We start from the raw sequence: 14,903 nt of genomic DNA on the forward strand, positions 1-14,903 counted from the left end.
ATAAACACAACTAGATCTGGACTCGTTTGACGTTTGAAAAATAAACAAAAAAAAAATGTGTTTGAAGTTTCGAAAGCCAAATACAACTGAAATCAAGAAGAAGATCGTCGGCGGATTTGACCAGATGTGTCAACGTAGTCATTTTTGGTTTGAGTCGTATAAAAACTCGGTTTGTTCTAGGGCAGTTTATGAGTTACCTGAACAAGAAGCTGTTTAATTTGCTCAAGATGAAACTAGCCACAAGTAAGTAGAGTGGATAGAGCGTTTTGGAAGATTAACGTTCGATTAAACCAACATACGGCTTCTTCTCTCGCTCTCTTTTTCGGACAACGCAATGCGCTTGCTAGATCATGGTAATCATCTAAAGTACCTTAGTCTAGCCACTCTTACGCTACAGAATGCAATTTTGGCACTAAGTATGCGCCATTCGCGAACCAGAGCCGGTGATATGTTCCTCAGTTCCACTGCCGTGGTGATGGCTGAGGTGGTCAAGCTCGTCACTAGCCTGCTGCTGGTGTTTTTGGAGGAAGGCAAACGCTTTCAACAGTTTCGCGCCTCGCTGGAACAGACAATTTTGAAGCAACCGGTCGATACGCTCAAAATGTGTATCCCGTCGTTGCTGTACATTGTGCAGAACAATCTGCTCTATGTTTCCGCGTCGCACCTGGATGCCGCCACCAACCAGGTGACCTACCAGTTGAAGATACTGACGACGGCCGTGTTTGCGGTACTGATACTGCGGCGACGTTTGCAACCCTCGCAATGGGCAGCCCTGGTCTTTCTGGTAATCGGCGTTGCCTGCGTACAGTTGGCGCAAACAGAGGTCAGCGAGAAAGGAACCGCCTTCCGTGAGCCGTCGCTACCAGCGAACGGTCCGGAGCAGAACCGATTGCTCGGATTCACTGCTGTGCTTGGGGCTTGCTTTCTTTCCGGCCTGGCCGGCATCTACTTTGAGAAGATGCTAAAGGGAGCAGACATTTCGATCTGGATGAGAAATATCCAGTTGAGCCTACTATCGCTACCGATCGGTTTGCTGACCTGCGTCGTCAACGATGGATCCCAGCTGTACACCCACGGGTTCTTTCATGGGTACGATGCGTTCGTGTACTACTTGATCCTGCTGCAGGCAGTCGGAGGGCTGATCGTGGCCGTTGTCGTGAAGTACGCGGACAATATACTGAAAGGCTTCGCTACTTCGCTGGCGATCATCATTTCGTGTGTCGCTTCGATATTCTTGTTCGAGTTTCATCTCACGCTGCAGTTCACCGTTGGTGCCGTTCTCGTAATCGGGTCGATTTTCTTGTACGGTTACGACGCATCTGGCCAAAAAATCGGGAAGGTACCGATGCTTTTGCTCGGTAGCCAACGTCCAGCCAAGCACCAAGCGAATTTTGAGGCAGAAGAAAGGCTTCTGGCGGAAAAGGTATAACAATCCGTGGCCGACAAACTTAGATAGAAGTAATTGACTAGTTTTGTAAAGAGATCTGGAGATAGTTTGTTAAGTGAGAACTTTGAGACAACACTTATTAGTATTTGAAAAGTATGATTTTATTTGATTTGCCAACACACCTTACAAAGTAACTTTCAAGTAGATAAGGTTAAATGTTAAGGTAAATAAATACCATGAGGTGAGACGTGAAGACGGTTCTTGTGTTTAACTTGGTTTACTTTCGGTCGATTTTTTTCCCTCTTCCGTTTTCGCTTCCTTTAAGGCAGCCGACTCGGCGGGGTGTGCCGTTTTGCGATGGAAATATTTAGACGAGCTGAACTTGAAAGTTAAATCGCATATTTCGCAGGCGTATGGCCGATTGTCGGTATGAACTGCCAAATGATCCCGCAGTGCACCCTTCTTCTTAAACCGCTTCCCGCAGATCTCGCATTTATGTTTCTCTTCGCCGTGTGTACATTGCTTGTGTACCTTTAAAGCGCGACTGTTCGGGTATGACTGTTGGCAGACATCGCACTGAAATGTTTGTCCTTGTTCGAGGTGTATGTGCTGGATATGCTTTCTAAGCACGTGGTTTCCTTTAAACCATTTCTGGCACTGGCCACACTGAACTCGCTCGACGGTATCACGCCCCATGTGAATATTCATGTGGCGTTCCATAGTCTGTTTGGTGGCCATTTCTTTACCGCAGATATCACAAATGTGATTCGGTTGCCGGTTCCCGTGCATCGTTGCTATATGCACCTTCAGGGCACCTCGATTTCCCAGCATCTTGCCACAAGTTGGACACGGTTCCCGCTTATGACGCTGTAGGTGGGCTTTCAGCAAGTATGCCTTTGCGAACGACTGATGACACTTTTCACATTTGAACGGTTTCGCTTCCGGACCGCCGTGCTGCTGAAGTTTGTGCAGTTGAAGCGTGTCGACGCTGTTATAGGTTTTGCTACAAATGTCGCACCGTATTTTGCCTAAATGTACTTCTAGATGTTCGACGGCCAGACACTTTTTCTTAATCATACGATCACAACAGCGAACAAAACCACCCGTGTTATGTTCACTCCGGTAATGGGCCAGCAGATCCGAAAACGAATCCGAAACTGTTGAACAAATTTCGCAAATCAGCTGATAAAAATCCTTCAATCGTTGCTCGTTTTCGGCTTTTCGTCGCTTTTTGTAATCGGCATCCGTAACTGTTAAACGTGGACTAGACCGTTGTTTTCGTAGACGGCCTCGCTTTGCTTTTGTGTTCTTGTTGTGCTGTTGTTCGGCCAAAGGATCGCTAGAATCTTCGTGGACTGATTGCCTTCTGGGGCTATTGCAGGTAATGTCTTCGTCGAATGATGGTTCCTTTTTTACTACAACTTCTACATTGTTCGGGGCTTCGTTGGTGGTTGGATTGGTTAAATGGGTCTCTTCTTCATGTTCCTTGGATTCATGAGGATTATAAATTACTTCAAGACAACTGCTGGGAGCGGATATTGCAGGCAGCTCGTCGGCAAGCTCTGTTTTCACATCATCCGACAGACCCATTATTCCGTTGGGGCCTTCTTCTACTTTTAGCGAGTACAAATAGTCTTGGTTTGTGCGAACTTTCTGCCTGAAGGCAACGAAACTATCTATTGCTCCAGCGCAATTCCCACACGCATTGTTTGGTAGCCACGATAAATCAGGCATGATCTGGAAAAAGCAATGTTTTACGTGAATACTGCCGGATCTGGCCCATCCAAATGATCCCTTACCTCAAAGTCCAACAATAGTCTCAACTTTTGTTGCAGCACTTCATCCGCAATGGGCAATCCTTTCGTATCCGCTAAACTATCCAAACACAGGCGACATTGATGCGACAGGTTATGCATTCTGAACGATGTCCCGAGCTACGGCCACGGGCAGAGTCACACGTCCGTTTGTAGCTCGAAAAATATGGATTTAGTGAAAATTTGTTTGGTACAATTAATCAACAATAAACACGTCCGGAACTAGACTTGGCTGACGTTTATGGTTTTGACAAAGGCAGAAAAAAAAAGTTTTGAAGTTTCGAAAATCAAACATTCGAAGCTGTTTGACACATTCTATTGCACACTGAGATTTTAGTATCATTTGAATGGACGCAATATCATGAAACAAATAGCTATCATGAATAAGTTTGAAAAATTTATTTTAGCCTGTTTTCTTAGCAATCTTAAAATGTGTCTCTTTTCTGTTATGAATTTCTTCCGATAGTGGTCAGAGTATCCTTTGCCGGATCTTTATTTAATTAATTCGGCCGCATGTTTATTACGCCGATGTGCGTACAGATTGCCGTTCGAATTAAACGATGCGTTGCAGATATTGCACGAGTACAACGGCTGGCCCGTATGCCGGGCGATGTGTTCCTTGAGATAGATTTTACGCTTGAACCGCTTGCCACAAAATTCACACGCGAACTTTTCCTCCACGTGCACCCGTTGCTTGTGGTAGATAAGGGCCCGCGTATTGGGATATTTGTGCAAACAGATCTCACACTCAAATTCTTGCCCCTGTTCGATGTGACTGAATCGGACGTGTTTTTTCAGATTGTACTTCCCGTTAAACCATTTGCTACAGATATTGCACTGCACCTTCTCGATACTGTCCACTCCCAGGTGCTGCTCGATGTGCCGCTCCATGGCTCGCTTAGTGCGGAATGCTTTTCCGCACGTTGCACAAATTTGATTGCTGTCTGGTCCGTGAATTTGAGCCACGTGCACCTTCAAGGCCTGATTGCTGGAAAGAATTTTTTTACAAATTTCACACTGTTCCTGCACGTGACGCACGAGGTGTGCAGTGAGTAGATGCTGTTTGGAGAACGATTGGTGACATTTATCGCATTTGAACGGCTTGTCTTCGGCCGTGCCGTGGCTGTTCAGTTTGTGCAAGTTCAATGATCGGATGCAAGTGTAGTTCTTCTGACACACGTCGCAACGCAACGAGCCTTCGTGCAGCAAAATGTGCTCCATAAGCTCCGCCCGCCTTGTTAACGCTTTTCCGCAACATCGAACGTATCCCCGCATGTTGTGTTTCTTTAGGAAATGATTCTGTAGGTTTGCAAAAGATTCCAGCTTATCGGCACAGATTTCGCACTCCAGTTGGAAGTTCTCCTGTATTCGTGTGTCTTCGTGTTTGCGTTTTTGTTGACATTTGCTAATATTGGTCGCTGTTGTTCTATCTGCTGCAGAGCTATTCTTTTTACACTTGCGAGTCCGACTAGCAAACCGAGCTCCCACTAAGTTGTTTGGTTTCATCTGAGAATTTTCGTAACTTTTGTCCATTCCAATTGTTTCAATCGAATCCGTTCCGGAAGCTGCTGCCACCTCCGTCTTAATGGGTTCTCCATTGAAGGATTCTAGTTCAAACAATGACGCTTGATTCGCAGGTTCCACCTTAACAATCTGAAATAGGTCATCTTCATCTTGCTTGGCTTCTGAATGCGACACGAGCCATTCCTGGTTGGTGCGGACTTGATCGCTGTACGCGCTGAAATCGATTACACGGTCCGAACATAATGTACACACGAGAACTGGCAGACCCAGTCTACTTTCGAGCTGTAACGAGTGGGTAACAAAAATAACACATTACAATAAATAATATCTATCAAATCAAGGAACAAATCTACCACGTACTGCAAACGTGAAAACATTCGAAACAAGCCTACGAAATTCAACTTGTTCCAGAGAAGTGCTGGAGTCTGTTGTACAGTCTTCCAAACACAAGCGGCATTGCTCTTTCATTGTTTAATTTTCACAATGCACTGAAGCTGCGTTTTCTAATGTTTACATTGAAAAAGTCATCGAAAAACAAAAACAACTCTTCCGTCATTCAGCTCTATTGATGTTGATCCATCACGGCATCATTAGAAATTATATTTTTGAACACTTGAGATGCCTTTAACGGCGGGATCGCCGGGTTATTCCGGATGTAGTTCTTTCCGGGTTTTCCGAGAGAAACTACAGGCCGGGGATGGGAGACTGAAGGGCAGTTTGTGGAAGACGGTCACTCTCCTGTCACTCCCGGATAATCGGCCATTCCCGGATAATCACATTCTGTCTTGCCGTGCGTGCAGTTGCAACAGGATTGGCGAGGGGAATAGTATTTGTATTTGCAATAAATGGTTTTATTCGAAATATAATAATGCGAAATAGAAAGCATGACGGAACTTGAAGAGTTTTTTGGGGTTAGTTTGATGTAGATTCGGGCGATTCGTTTTCCCTTTCTCCTTGCTTCAATTCGTCTGAATGTTCTTTTCTGCAATGGAAATATAAGGCTGAGTCTTATTTGAAAGTTAAATGACAAGTTTCACAGACTTACGGTCGCTCGTCGTTATGAACTGCAACATGACTCCGTAGGGAATCTTTCTTCCTAAACTGTTTACCGCAGACCTCGCATTCATATTTCGTTCCATCATGTCTCTTACGGTGTAATGCTAGTGCGCGGCTATGAGGGAACGGTTTGTGGCAAATATCGCACGGAAACGTTTGCCCTTTTTCGAGGTGCGCGTGCTGAACATGCTGTTTGAGTACGGATTTTCCCCTATACCATTTCAGGCAATGAGGACATTGAACTCGCATGGGCAGGCTTCCATGAAAGCTTTCCATATGCGACGCCAAGTTTGGTTTTGCCAGAATCTTTCCACATGTTGGACATGGTTTCATAACATGAGACTTGAGGTGGCATTTTAGTATGGATTTCCTTGCGAAAGACCGTTGGCACTTGTCGCATTTGAATGGTTTCGCTTCCGGACCACTGTGCAGGTCGAGATTGTGCAGTTTAAGCGAATTAGCATAGAGGAACGATTTATTGCAAATGTCGCACCGTATCGTGCCCAAATGTCCATCCACATGCTGAAGCGCCATCGTTTTAAACTTAAATTTAGCGTCACAACAGCGAACAAAGCCCTCCGTGTTGTGTTCTTTCCGGTAATGGGCGAGAAGATCGGAAAACGAATCCGAAACTGTTGCACAAATTTCGCAAACCAGTTTATAAAAATCCTTTAACCGTTGCTCGTCTTCTTCGGTAAAATTTTGTCGTTTTCTCTTGTCTATAGTGACAGTCGCCAATGAGGAACTAGAGCATTGCTTTCGGGGACGGCCTCGCTTTGCATTTACCACCTTTCTTTGCCGCTTTTCCGTCGGATCATTAAGGTCTGTCTCGTCCGACTGGAACACTGAACTGCTGGCGGCTTCATCTGAATCGGATTGAACCTCTATTTTGATTTCATCTTCTTCAGGAAGCAAAACTTCGGCAAAGGTTGGATTTGCTGAAGTGGTATCTTCTTCATGTTCCACAAGAGGCAAGTAAACTATTTCAAACGAACGGCTAGCGACGGATACAGATATTGGCGGTAGGAGGTCATTATTTTCGGAATGTATTGCTTCCACGGCCTGCGGCGAATTCACGCATTCCGTAAGCGATTCGAGCGATTCGTAAGCTTTCACAGCTACATCTTCCACCACCATTAGTGAATTCAAATAGTCTTGGTTTGATTTCACTTTCTGCCTGAAGGCTATGAAACTATCTATTATTCCTGTGCAATCTCCACACGCATTTCTTGGTAGCCACGATAGCTCAGGCATGATCTGGAAAAGTTAGGTGAATAATGTACGATCTGGCTCATTCAAATGACCCCTTACCTCAAAGTCCAACAATAGTCTCAACTTTTCTTGCAGCACTTCATCGGTAATGGGCAATCTTTTCGTATCCGCTAAGCTATCTAAGCACAGTCGACACTTATGTAAAAGATTACGCATTCTGAACGATGTCCCGAGCTACGTCCACGGGCACACATCCGGTTGTAACTCGAAAAGAGATGGATTTGGTGAAAATTTGTTTGATAAAAGTAATCAACAATAAACACGTCTGAAACTGGACGCAGTTGACGTTTATCATTTTGACAAATAGGGGATTTTTGAAGTTTCGAAAACCAAATCAAAATACACAGATTCAGAATCCTGACACATGTCTACTATTTACATGGCACACTGAGCTTGTTTGTCGTAGTTAGATGGTAAAAATCCTTGAAGGATTTTAAAGTCATCGGCGAACGATAACTTTTTGTCGTCGTTTTAAGTAAAATTTCAATCCTTTGTTAGGTACTTGGTTCCCCTCGATACAATAATTGATTATTTTTGTAACCATCTGAAAGTATTTTATTCTGAGAGCTCTGAAACACCTTTTGTTGGTATTGGAAAAGTATGATTTTATTTGATTTGCCAACGCATCTTAAAATGTAGCTCTCAAGTGAATAAGGTTAAACATTTCGGAAAATAAAAACATCGTGAGACGTGAAGAGCTTTTTGGTTCACTTCGGTTGATTTTGTTTTACACATTTGCTGTCTTCAAGGCAGCTAATTCGGCGGTGTGTACTTTACTGAGTTTGAAAAGTTGAGTACAGAAGTTGTCCGTATCAATTTTCGCACGGTTTCGATGGGATTTTCTCTTTTTAAACCATCTGCCGCAGATCTCGCATTTGTCCTTGTCCTTGACTGTACCGTTTTAGGCACTGTACACTTTTAGTCGGACTTGTCCGTATGAATTATCATATGCTTTCGAAAGAGTTGTCTCCTCCTGAACCGTCGGCCGCAAATCTCGCATTCATATTTTGGCTCATCGTGTGTCGCCTTGTGCAACATTAGAGCGCGACTGTTAGGATACGATTTTTGGCAAATATCGCACTGAAATGTTTCTCCTTGTTCTAGGTGCGCGTGCTGAACATGCTTTTCAAGCACATATTTTCCCTTATACCATTTCAGGCAATGAATACATTGAACTCGCTTAACACTTTCACGGCCCATGTGTACGTTCATGTGGCGTTCCATAGTCGTTTTGGTGGCAGCTACTTTACCGCAGATATCACAAATCAGGTTAGGGATGTTTCCGTGTACCCTTTCTATATGCGTGGTCAAGGCTCTCCGGTTTCCCAGCATCTTGCCACAAGTTGGACACGGTTCCTGAACATGCGACTTTAGATGTGCTTTCAGCAAGAAAGGCCTTGCGAACGACCGTTGGCACTTGTCACATTTGAATGGTTTCGCTTCCGGACCACTGTGCAGGTCGAGATTGTGCAGTTTAAGCGAATTAGCGTAGAGGAACGTTTTATTGCAAATGTCGCACCGTATCGTGCCCAGATGTCCATCCACGTGTTCAAGCGCCATCGTTTTAGACTTGAACTTAGCGTCACAACAGCGAACATAACCTTCCGTGTTGTGTTCCTTCCGGTAATGGGCGAGAAGACCGGAAAACGAATCCGAAATTGTTTTACAAATTTCGCAAACCAGTTGATAAAAATCCTTCAACCGTTGCTCGTCTTGTACGGGAAAATGTCGCTTTCTCTTATTGCTCTCGACATCAGGCAACGACGAACTGGAGCACTGCTGTGCACGATGGCCTCTCTTTGCCTTCCCCGTTTTCCTTTCCTGGTTTTCCATAGGACTATTAGGGACCGCATCGTCAGACTGTACTATTGAGCTATTGGGGAGTTCGTTCGAATCGGATTGAACCTCTATTTTGATTTCATCTTCTCCAGGAAGCAAAATTTCGGCAAAGGTTGGACTGGTTAAAGTGGCCTCTTCTTCATGTTTCAGAAGTGGCATGTAAACTATTTCAAAACAACGGCTCGCTACGGATACGGATATTGGCGGCAAGAGGCCATTGCTTTCGAAAATTCCTTTGGGGCTTTCCTCTTCCTTTAGCGAGTACAAATAATCTTGGTTTGTGCGAACTTTCTGCCTAAAGTCAATGAAATTGTCTATAATTCCAGCGCAATTCCCACACGCATTGTTTGGTAGCCACGATGCTTCAGGCATGATCTGGAAAAGCGAAGTTTTACGTGAATAATTGTAGGATGTGGCATATTCTTGTGTTCCCTCTCACCTCAAAGTCCAACAATAGCCTCATCTTTTCTTGTAGCGCTTCATCTGTAATGGGTAATCCTTCTTTATCCGCTATAGCCTCCAAGCACAGGCGACACTTATGCGACAGGTTATGCATTCCGGACGTTGTCCCGATCTACGGGCGCACACATCCGGTTGTAAATCGAAAAGAATTTAGTGAAAACTTATCTGGTTCAATTAATCAACAATAAACACGACTGGATCTTTGACGCATCTGACGTTTATCATGTTGACAAATGCAAAAAAAAAACGATTTTTGAAGTTTCGAAAACAAACAGGAAGCTGTTTGACACATTTCTATTGTTTACATTATTGGCTGGCTACTATGGTAAATTGTGCCGTTGGTGGTTGTAGAAACTATTCGACCAAGAAAAGGGCATTCCTGGGCATACGGTTCTACTCATTTCCCAGAGATGTGGCGCTACGAGCAAAGTGGATTCGATGCTGTGGACGGGACGACAATTTCAACGCTGACCAGGCCAGAATCTGTTCCGATCACTTTGGCGACGGCGATTGGCCGATGAAAGATATTTTGCTGAATGTACCGAAAAATAAACGAAAGTTGAAATTAACGGCCATACCATCGATCAATGTACCGGTGCAGCCGGATGCGGATGAAGAAAAAGATGGCAATATGTCCAGCAGACAACAGCAGCTGGTCCGCGAAGCGCTGGAGGAATACGAACGGTACGTTCTTCGCTTGACTAATGGTGTTGAATCAGCCGTTTCATGTTTTAGCTTCCTATTTTAGAGAGGCCGGTGAATCGGAGACTTTAATTGGGGCTCAAGGATCGAACAGTGTCGAGCTTTTCCCTGAGATACTAACCGAATCCCCACCTTCGCCGTAGGTTTCCATTGAAAGAGGCACATTTTATCCCGACTGCTAACTAGATATTGTTTTTCTCAGTAACGACCCAACGTTCCCGAAAGCATGCCTACTTTGTTTATCAGCAGCCGACGCTGACGAACTAGATTCATCAATTGTCAGTGACGAACTGAAGCGCAAGCTGGGCCAGGTGTTTCCGTTTACGGTATGACCCTGCTAACCTATACAGTTCCGGACGGCTTTAGTAGAACCTACTTGGAATGCTATTTCAGATTCATCTTTACAGCGTCAATTGCGTAATATGCACAGATTGCCTCGAACGGGTCAATGATTTCTACCTCTTCACGGAACGGGTTCGTCGCAATCAATCGACTCTGCAAGCGCAGCAATTGAACATCAGTCGTGTGCAGGAAGAAAATCTTAAACTCCTGCAGCATGCCAATGTGACAGAAATCGGTGCTGCGGAAAACAATGATGCAGTTCAAAGTGGCAGAAGCAGACAGACGAAATCACGGAAGGAATCCATACAGGAGCTCGCACAAAGCCAGCTGATCGACGAGTTCTATCGTATGGAGTGCACAATATGTAACCAGCGGATAGTGGGCTGGTCGAAACTAAGGCTCCACTACCGGAATCGCCATCACACGGATGCGTGGGTAACGTGTTGCAATCGAAAGCTCACTCAACGTTCGATGTTAGTGGATCACATTGCTCTTCACATGGGACTGGCGCCATTCGCCTGCGAGCTTTGCAAGCGCCGTTTCCGCCACGCCAACTCGCTACAAGTGCACCGCCAGAAGGCGCACACCGTCTATCGACCGTTCCGTTGCACCCAGTGCCCGAAGGCATACAGCACGCGCGTGCTGCTGAAGCAACACGAAGCGTGTCACGTGCGCGTGAAGTGTTCAAAGTGCGACTAAATCCTGGCCAACGTCAGCTCCCTGCGGTGCCACATGATCTACCGGCATGGGCGTGAGGAAGCGCTCGTTTGTGACCTGTGTGGTCGGACACTGGGAACGCGCCATGCACTAAAGCAACACTTGATGTATCACCATGGCAACAAAGAACAGTGTGCTGCCTGTGGCCGCTGGTATAGCCAGAAAACGATCAAAGGGCATCGATTGGCGCACGAGCGGGTTGACGAGCGGTACCGGTGCGCGCACTGTCAGCGATCCTTTCTGAGTGTCACGTTTTTGAAGGCTCACCATTTGCACGAACATGGCCTGCCGCGGCACGAGTGTGAGTTGTGCGGTAAGCGATACAAGTACAGTATCGGGCTCAGGCAGCACATTGCGACACACTCGGGCGTCCGATTGTACCAGTGCCCGGAGTGTGAGTTCACGACCAACAATAAGGGTAACTTTTATACCCATCGCAAACGCAAGCATCCGGCGGATGTTACCGGCGAGTCGAACCAGCACGGCGCCGCCCCTGCGATTGAGGAACCGACGACCCTACAGACCGCCACCGGCCGTACGAGCAGCGGCAATGAAACTATTCTCTTGAACGCTGGCGCGCTCTTGCATAGTGATTCACTCTTTAGGGGGGGGATGCAGTTGGTGCAGCTGCAGGATGTGGACCTGGCAGAAGGCCAAGTTACTGAAATGGAAGGACACCATTTATTGCGTGGCGAGAAACTCGAAAAAAGTATCAAAGAAGAGCGGTACTCAAAAAATCAAATAACCTTCGAAATAAGTTATGTCGATGGGACGGAGGTGTTTCTCCATGGTAACGAGCTGCAGTTTTCCACTTTCTAGGGTGGCAGAAAAAATGAAGCAAAAATAAATTAATACTTCTATTTTCCATCATTACAAGCACTTTCTGTCGACGTATTTAAGCAACGACTTACACACAATAGATTTAACAACTAAATGGAGACATGAGTGGCTCTTTAGGAGATCGTAAGCGGCAGGTCCGTTACGTTGCCAGGGCCTTCTGCATCTTGGCAGCGGCCCACTCCTTATGGTGAACCTTTTTCTTGTGGGCATACATGTTGGACTTGGACTTGAAGGTGGCCGAGCAGTACTCGCAGCTATACAGCTCCTCGCCGGTGTGTATGGCCCGATGTTCGCGCAGACTTACGGTGTTCTTGAAGCGACGGCCACAAAACTCACACTCATACTTCTCCTCGATGTGCACCTTCCGCTTGTGGTTGTCGAGGGCCAGCTTGTGCGGATATCGGCTGCCGCACTCGGTGCAGATGAACTCCTCGTCGAATGTCGTGTGCTTGGCGAGTACGTGCTTCTTCAAGCCCACCTTGGACATGAGCTTCTTGTCGCAGAACTTGCACGGAAAGCGTTCCGGTACGTACGCCGCATTATGCTTCCGGATGTGCTTGTCGAACGATGTTTTCGTCCGAAACTCGCGACCGCAGATGTCACATATCTGACCGCCCGTGTTGCCGTGAATTTTAAGCATATGGATTCCCAGCGCCGCCTTACTGGACAGCACGCGGTCACACTCGGTACACTGTACCTTCACGTGGCGGGCCAGGTGAGCGGTGAGCAGATGTTTGCGCAGAAAACTGTGACTGCATTCCGTACACTTGTACTTTCGCTCCAGCGTCGGGTCGTGCGATTCCTGTTGGTGCCTCTGCAGGTACTCCTTCGAGCGATAGGACTTGCCGCACACTTCGCAAGAAAACAGGGACGGGTTCAGGTGCACCTTTACGTGCTCCAACAGGTTGCAGCGTTTGAAAAGCTTCCGCTCACAGCACCGCACAAACCCGGCTCGATCGTGTTCCGTTCGGTAGTGCCGTTTTAGCAGGATAAAGTTTTCGGCCGTTTGGTGACACAGTTCGCAAGAGAAGCGAAAGTACTCGGCAATGAGTTTGTTCTCCTGTTCCATCCCCTTGCGATCACGTTCAACCTTTTTCCGGTGCTTCTGCCAATTGCCGGTGCTGCGGATGGATGTGGCGGATTCTTCTTCACCACTTTCCGGTTGCCGATCATCCAGACTACACGCCTCCTCCGACGCACTACTGTCGGCATCATCGTTTTGGACCACTTCTTCGGTGAGAATTTCTTCCATGCCAGGACCATCGTGCTCTTCCACTTTTATCGTTACACTCTCCTCACCGAGCTCACTTTCCTGTTCCGGTGGCGATTCTAACTTTACCTCCACCACCAGCTGCTGTAGCTTCACGGTAGCTTCCGGCACGGTTCCGGCTTCCGCTACCGTGCGAAGGCGTTCTTGATTTTGGTGCACAATGTTGGAAAATTTGTAGAAATTATCCACCAGCGAAAAGCAGCGACGGCACACGTTCACTGGCCACGATGGGTCGTCGGTTGTGAGAGCGATCTACGAGGGAGCATGGACGGGAATTATTTAACTTCGATCGTACGCCTAACATTTAGTTCTTACCGAAAACAGAAACACTTCGGGGAGATTCTCAACTCGCTCCACCATTGGACCTCCGACCACATCCAAGCACAATCGGCATTTATCTACAAACTGCTCCATTTTCACATGCTCCGTAATCTTTCTATTGGCTTTTACGCAGACTTTGCATCCAATCGCGATGTTTATACACAACAAAGACCCGGTGAAAAATATACATCTTGCAGTGCCGCAAGCAGGGCTGCTAATCCTAAAACAAGGAAGTTTTGTATTTTCTTTCCATTTTTTCTTAAAAAGCTCTGAACTTTCTTACCGTAACTGCGCTGCCACACGGTGCATAACAGCAGATATAACAGCCTCATATAACAATTTTGACAGTACAGCGAAAAGGCGTCAGAAGTGTTGTGGCTCAGCAAACCCTATAACACAACGTTATACAGGGCGAAGAACAGATTTGACAGCCTGGATTTGTCCCATGGATTCCGAGAATGGAGATGTCAATGTCGAACATTACTCTCTAAAACCGACTTTTCGTCAAGTCAACGCGATCGTTAGCATCCCGAACGAAAAATTCACTCAATTTTTCATTTTTTTAATCGCAGAATTTCAACTTTTGAGAGTCCCTCTCACTATGGCCGTTTTAGGGCTGTAAGTGACGTCATCGTACAGTTATAGGACTAAACGGGCCCTTACAGCCCTAAAATTGAGGGCCCGCCGTGAGCGCCTGGGTGGAGAAATTTCCCCTATATTTTTATTTTTCTTTCTTTCTCTCCTCTCCCGCACATTGAACTGTCAGATGGTTCGCTGTTGTAAACAAAATGTTTCATTTATTCAGTATCACACTTAACAATTATTCTGCGATTATTTAACTTTTTGGCTTCCGCCATGCACTTTGCTACACTCTATGTCTATGTTTAGCACTATACATCGCAGGTTTCCCAGCATCATTTATCATCCGCTGCATCGTAATTGCATCGTTCGCTGGCTTCGCTGCGTTGCTGGCATTCAATGGCAGGATGACTGGTCGGCTAAAAATGTAAACAAATGCGGTGCACTTTCACGATTTAGAAGTAAATACTTATCGAGAAATGCTTCCCGATGCTTAAATTTACTTACCGAAATAAGCAACAGCTTAAAATTCACTATTTAACACTATTTTTACGTCGATGATGCGATGTCGATTTCCTTTTGACGTCGTGCCTTCTACGCTGAAAATTTGAACTGTTGAAAATTTCTTCTAACAGTTTGAGTGGCGGACTGGACGCTATATTAGCGTGACAGAGAGAGAAAATACTGCTCACTGTCGCGTTCTCTTTCTGCCCCTTGGCGAGAAAACAATTCGCCGTGAAATTTTTCTTCTCAGTATGGAGAAACTGAGTTACCATTT

General features: G+C 46.0%; 6 protein-coding genes across 6 annotated transcripts; 2 read left to right on the plus strand and 4 right to left on the minus strand.

The window, feature by feature from the left end:
* Positions 1-158: 158 nt before the first annotated feature.
* LOC128278267 (UDP-N-acetylglucosamine transporter) lies at positions 159-1,579 on the plus strand. The gene is made up of 2 exons (XM_053016953.1): positions 159-243; positions 348-1,579. Exons 1-2 carry the CDS (start codon positions 189-191, stop codon positions 1,427-1,429), a joined length of 1,137 nt encoding a protein of 378 aa, XP_052872913.1. The 5' UTR covers positions 159-188; the 3' UTR covers positions 1,430-1,579.
* Positions 1,580-3,693: 2,114 nt separating this feature from the next.
* On the minus strand, positions 3,694-4,707 carry LOC128267116 (zinc finger protein 58-like). Its single transcript, XM_053003904.1, has one exon. The coding sequence runs from the start codon at positions 4,705-4,707 to the stop codon at positions 3,694-3,696; it is 1,014 nt and encodes a 337-aa protein (XP_052859864.1).
* Positions 4,708-5,595: 888 nt separating this feature from the next.
* LOC128278263 (zinc finger protein 1 homolog) lies at positions 5,596-7,273 on the minus strand. Its single transcript, XM_053016950.1, has 3 exons — positions 7,093-7,273; positions 5,771-7,038; positions 5,596-5,707 (listed from the first exon to the last, which is right to left on the minus strand). The coding sequence occupies exons 1-3, from the start codon at positions 7,207-7,209 to the stop codon at positions 5,638-5,640; spliced, it is 1,455 nt and encodes a 484-aa protein (XP_052872910.1). The 5' UTR covers positions 7,210-7,273; the 3' UTR covers positions 5,596-5,637.
* Positions 7,274-7,769: 496 nt separating this feature from the next.
* On the minus strand, positions 7,770-9,528 carry LOC128278265 (zinc finger protein OZF-like). The gene is made up of 2 exons (XM_053016952.1): positions 9,332-9,528; positions 7,770-9,267 (listed from the first exon to the last, which is right to left on the minus strand). The coding sequence occupies exons 1-2, from the start codon at positions 9,446-9,448 to the stop codon at positions 7,972-7,974; spliced, it is 1,413 nt and encodes a 470-aa protein (XP_052872912.1). The 5' UTR covers positions 9,449-9,528; the 3' UTR covers positions 7,770-7,971.
* A 457-nt stretch (positions 9,529-9,985) lies between these two features.
* LOC128267118 (zinc finger protein 62-like) lies at positions 9,986-11,934 on the plus strand. Its single transcript, XM_053003906.1, is given in 3 exon segments — positions 9,986-10,038; positions 10,259-10,382; positions 10,450-11,934. Coding segments are annotated over 3 exon segments (1,662 nt in total).
* Positions 11,839-13,666, minus strand: LOC128267119 (transcription factor grauzone-like). Its single transcript, XM_053003907.1, has 3 exons — positions 13,541-13,666; positions 12,027-13,477; positions 11,839-11,930 (listed from the first exon to the last, which is right to left on the minus strand). Exons 1-2 carry the CDS (start codon positions 13,637-13,639, stop codon positions 12,095-12,097), a joined length of 1,482 nt encoding a protein of 493 aa, XP_052859867.1. The 5' UTR covers positions 13,640-13,666; the 3' UTR covers positions 11,839-11,930; positions 12,027-12,094.
* Between the last annotated feature and the right edge of the window lie 1,237 nt (positions 13,667-14,903).

Source organism: Anopheles cruzii, chromosome 2, assembly GCF_943734635.1.
Source record: "Anopheles cruzii chromosome 2, idAnoCruzAS_RS32_06, whole genome shotgun sequence".
Taxonomy (NCBI): domain Eukaryota; kingdom Metazoa; phylum Arthropoda; class Insecta; order Diptera; family Culicidae; genus Anopheles; species Anopheles cruzii.

Excerpts from the sequence above, each read along its gene's own strand:
- LOC128278265 (XM_053016952.1), bottom strand. The coding sequence starts at position 9,448 with ATGCATAACCTGTCGCATAAGTGTCGCCTGTGCTTGGAGGCTATAGCG. Across the intron at positions 9,268-9,331 it reads GGCTATTGTTGGACTTTGAG|ATCATGCCTGAAGCATCGTG; the intron begins GTGAGAGGGAAC and ends TCGCTTTTCCAG.
- LOC128278267 (XM_053016953.1), top strand. The coding sequence starts at position 189 with ATGAGTTACCTGAACAAGAAGCTGTTTAATTTGCTCAAGATGAAACTA. Across the intron at positions 244-347 it reads CAAGATGAAACTAGCCACAA|ATCATGGTAATCATCTAAAG; the intron begins GTAAGTAGAGTG and ends TGCGCTTGCTAG.
- LOC128278263 (XM_053016950.1), bottom strand. The coding sequence starts at position 7,209 with ATGCGTAATCTTTTACATAAGTGTCGACTGTGCTTAGATAGCTTAGCG. Across the intron at positions 7,039-7,092 it reads GACTATTGTTGGACTTTGAG|ATCATGCCTGAGCTATCGTG; the intron begins GTAAGGGGTCAT and ends TAACTTTTCCAG. Across the intron at positions 5,708-5,770 it reads GTTCATAACGACGAGCGACC|AAAAGAACATTCAGACGAAT; the intron begins GTAAGTCTGTGA and ends TTTCCATTGCAG.
- LOC128267119 (XM_053003907.1), bottom strand. The coding sequence starts at position 13,639 with ATGGAGCAGTTTGTAGATAAATGCCGATTGTGCTTGGATGTGGTCGGA. Across the intron at positions 13,478-13,540 it reads CCGAAGTGTTTCTGTTTTCG|ATCGCTCTCACAACCGACGA; the intron begins GTAAGAACTAAA and ends GCTCCCTCGTAG.
- LOC128267116 (XM_053003904.1), bottom strand. The coding sequence starts at position 4,707 with ATGAAACCAAACAACTTAGTGGGAGCTCGGTTTGCTAGTCGGACTCGC.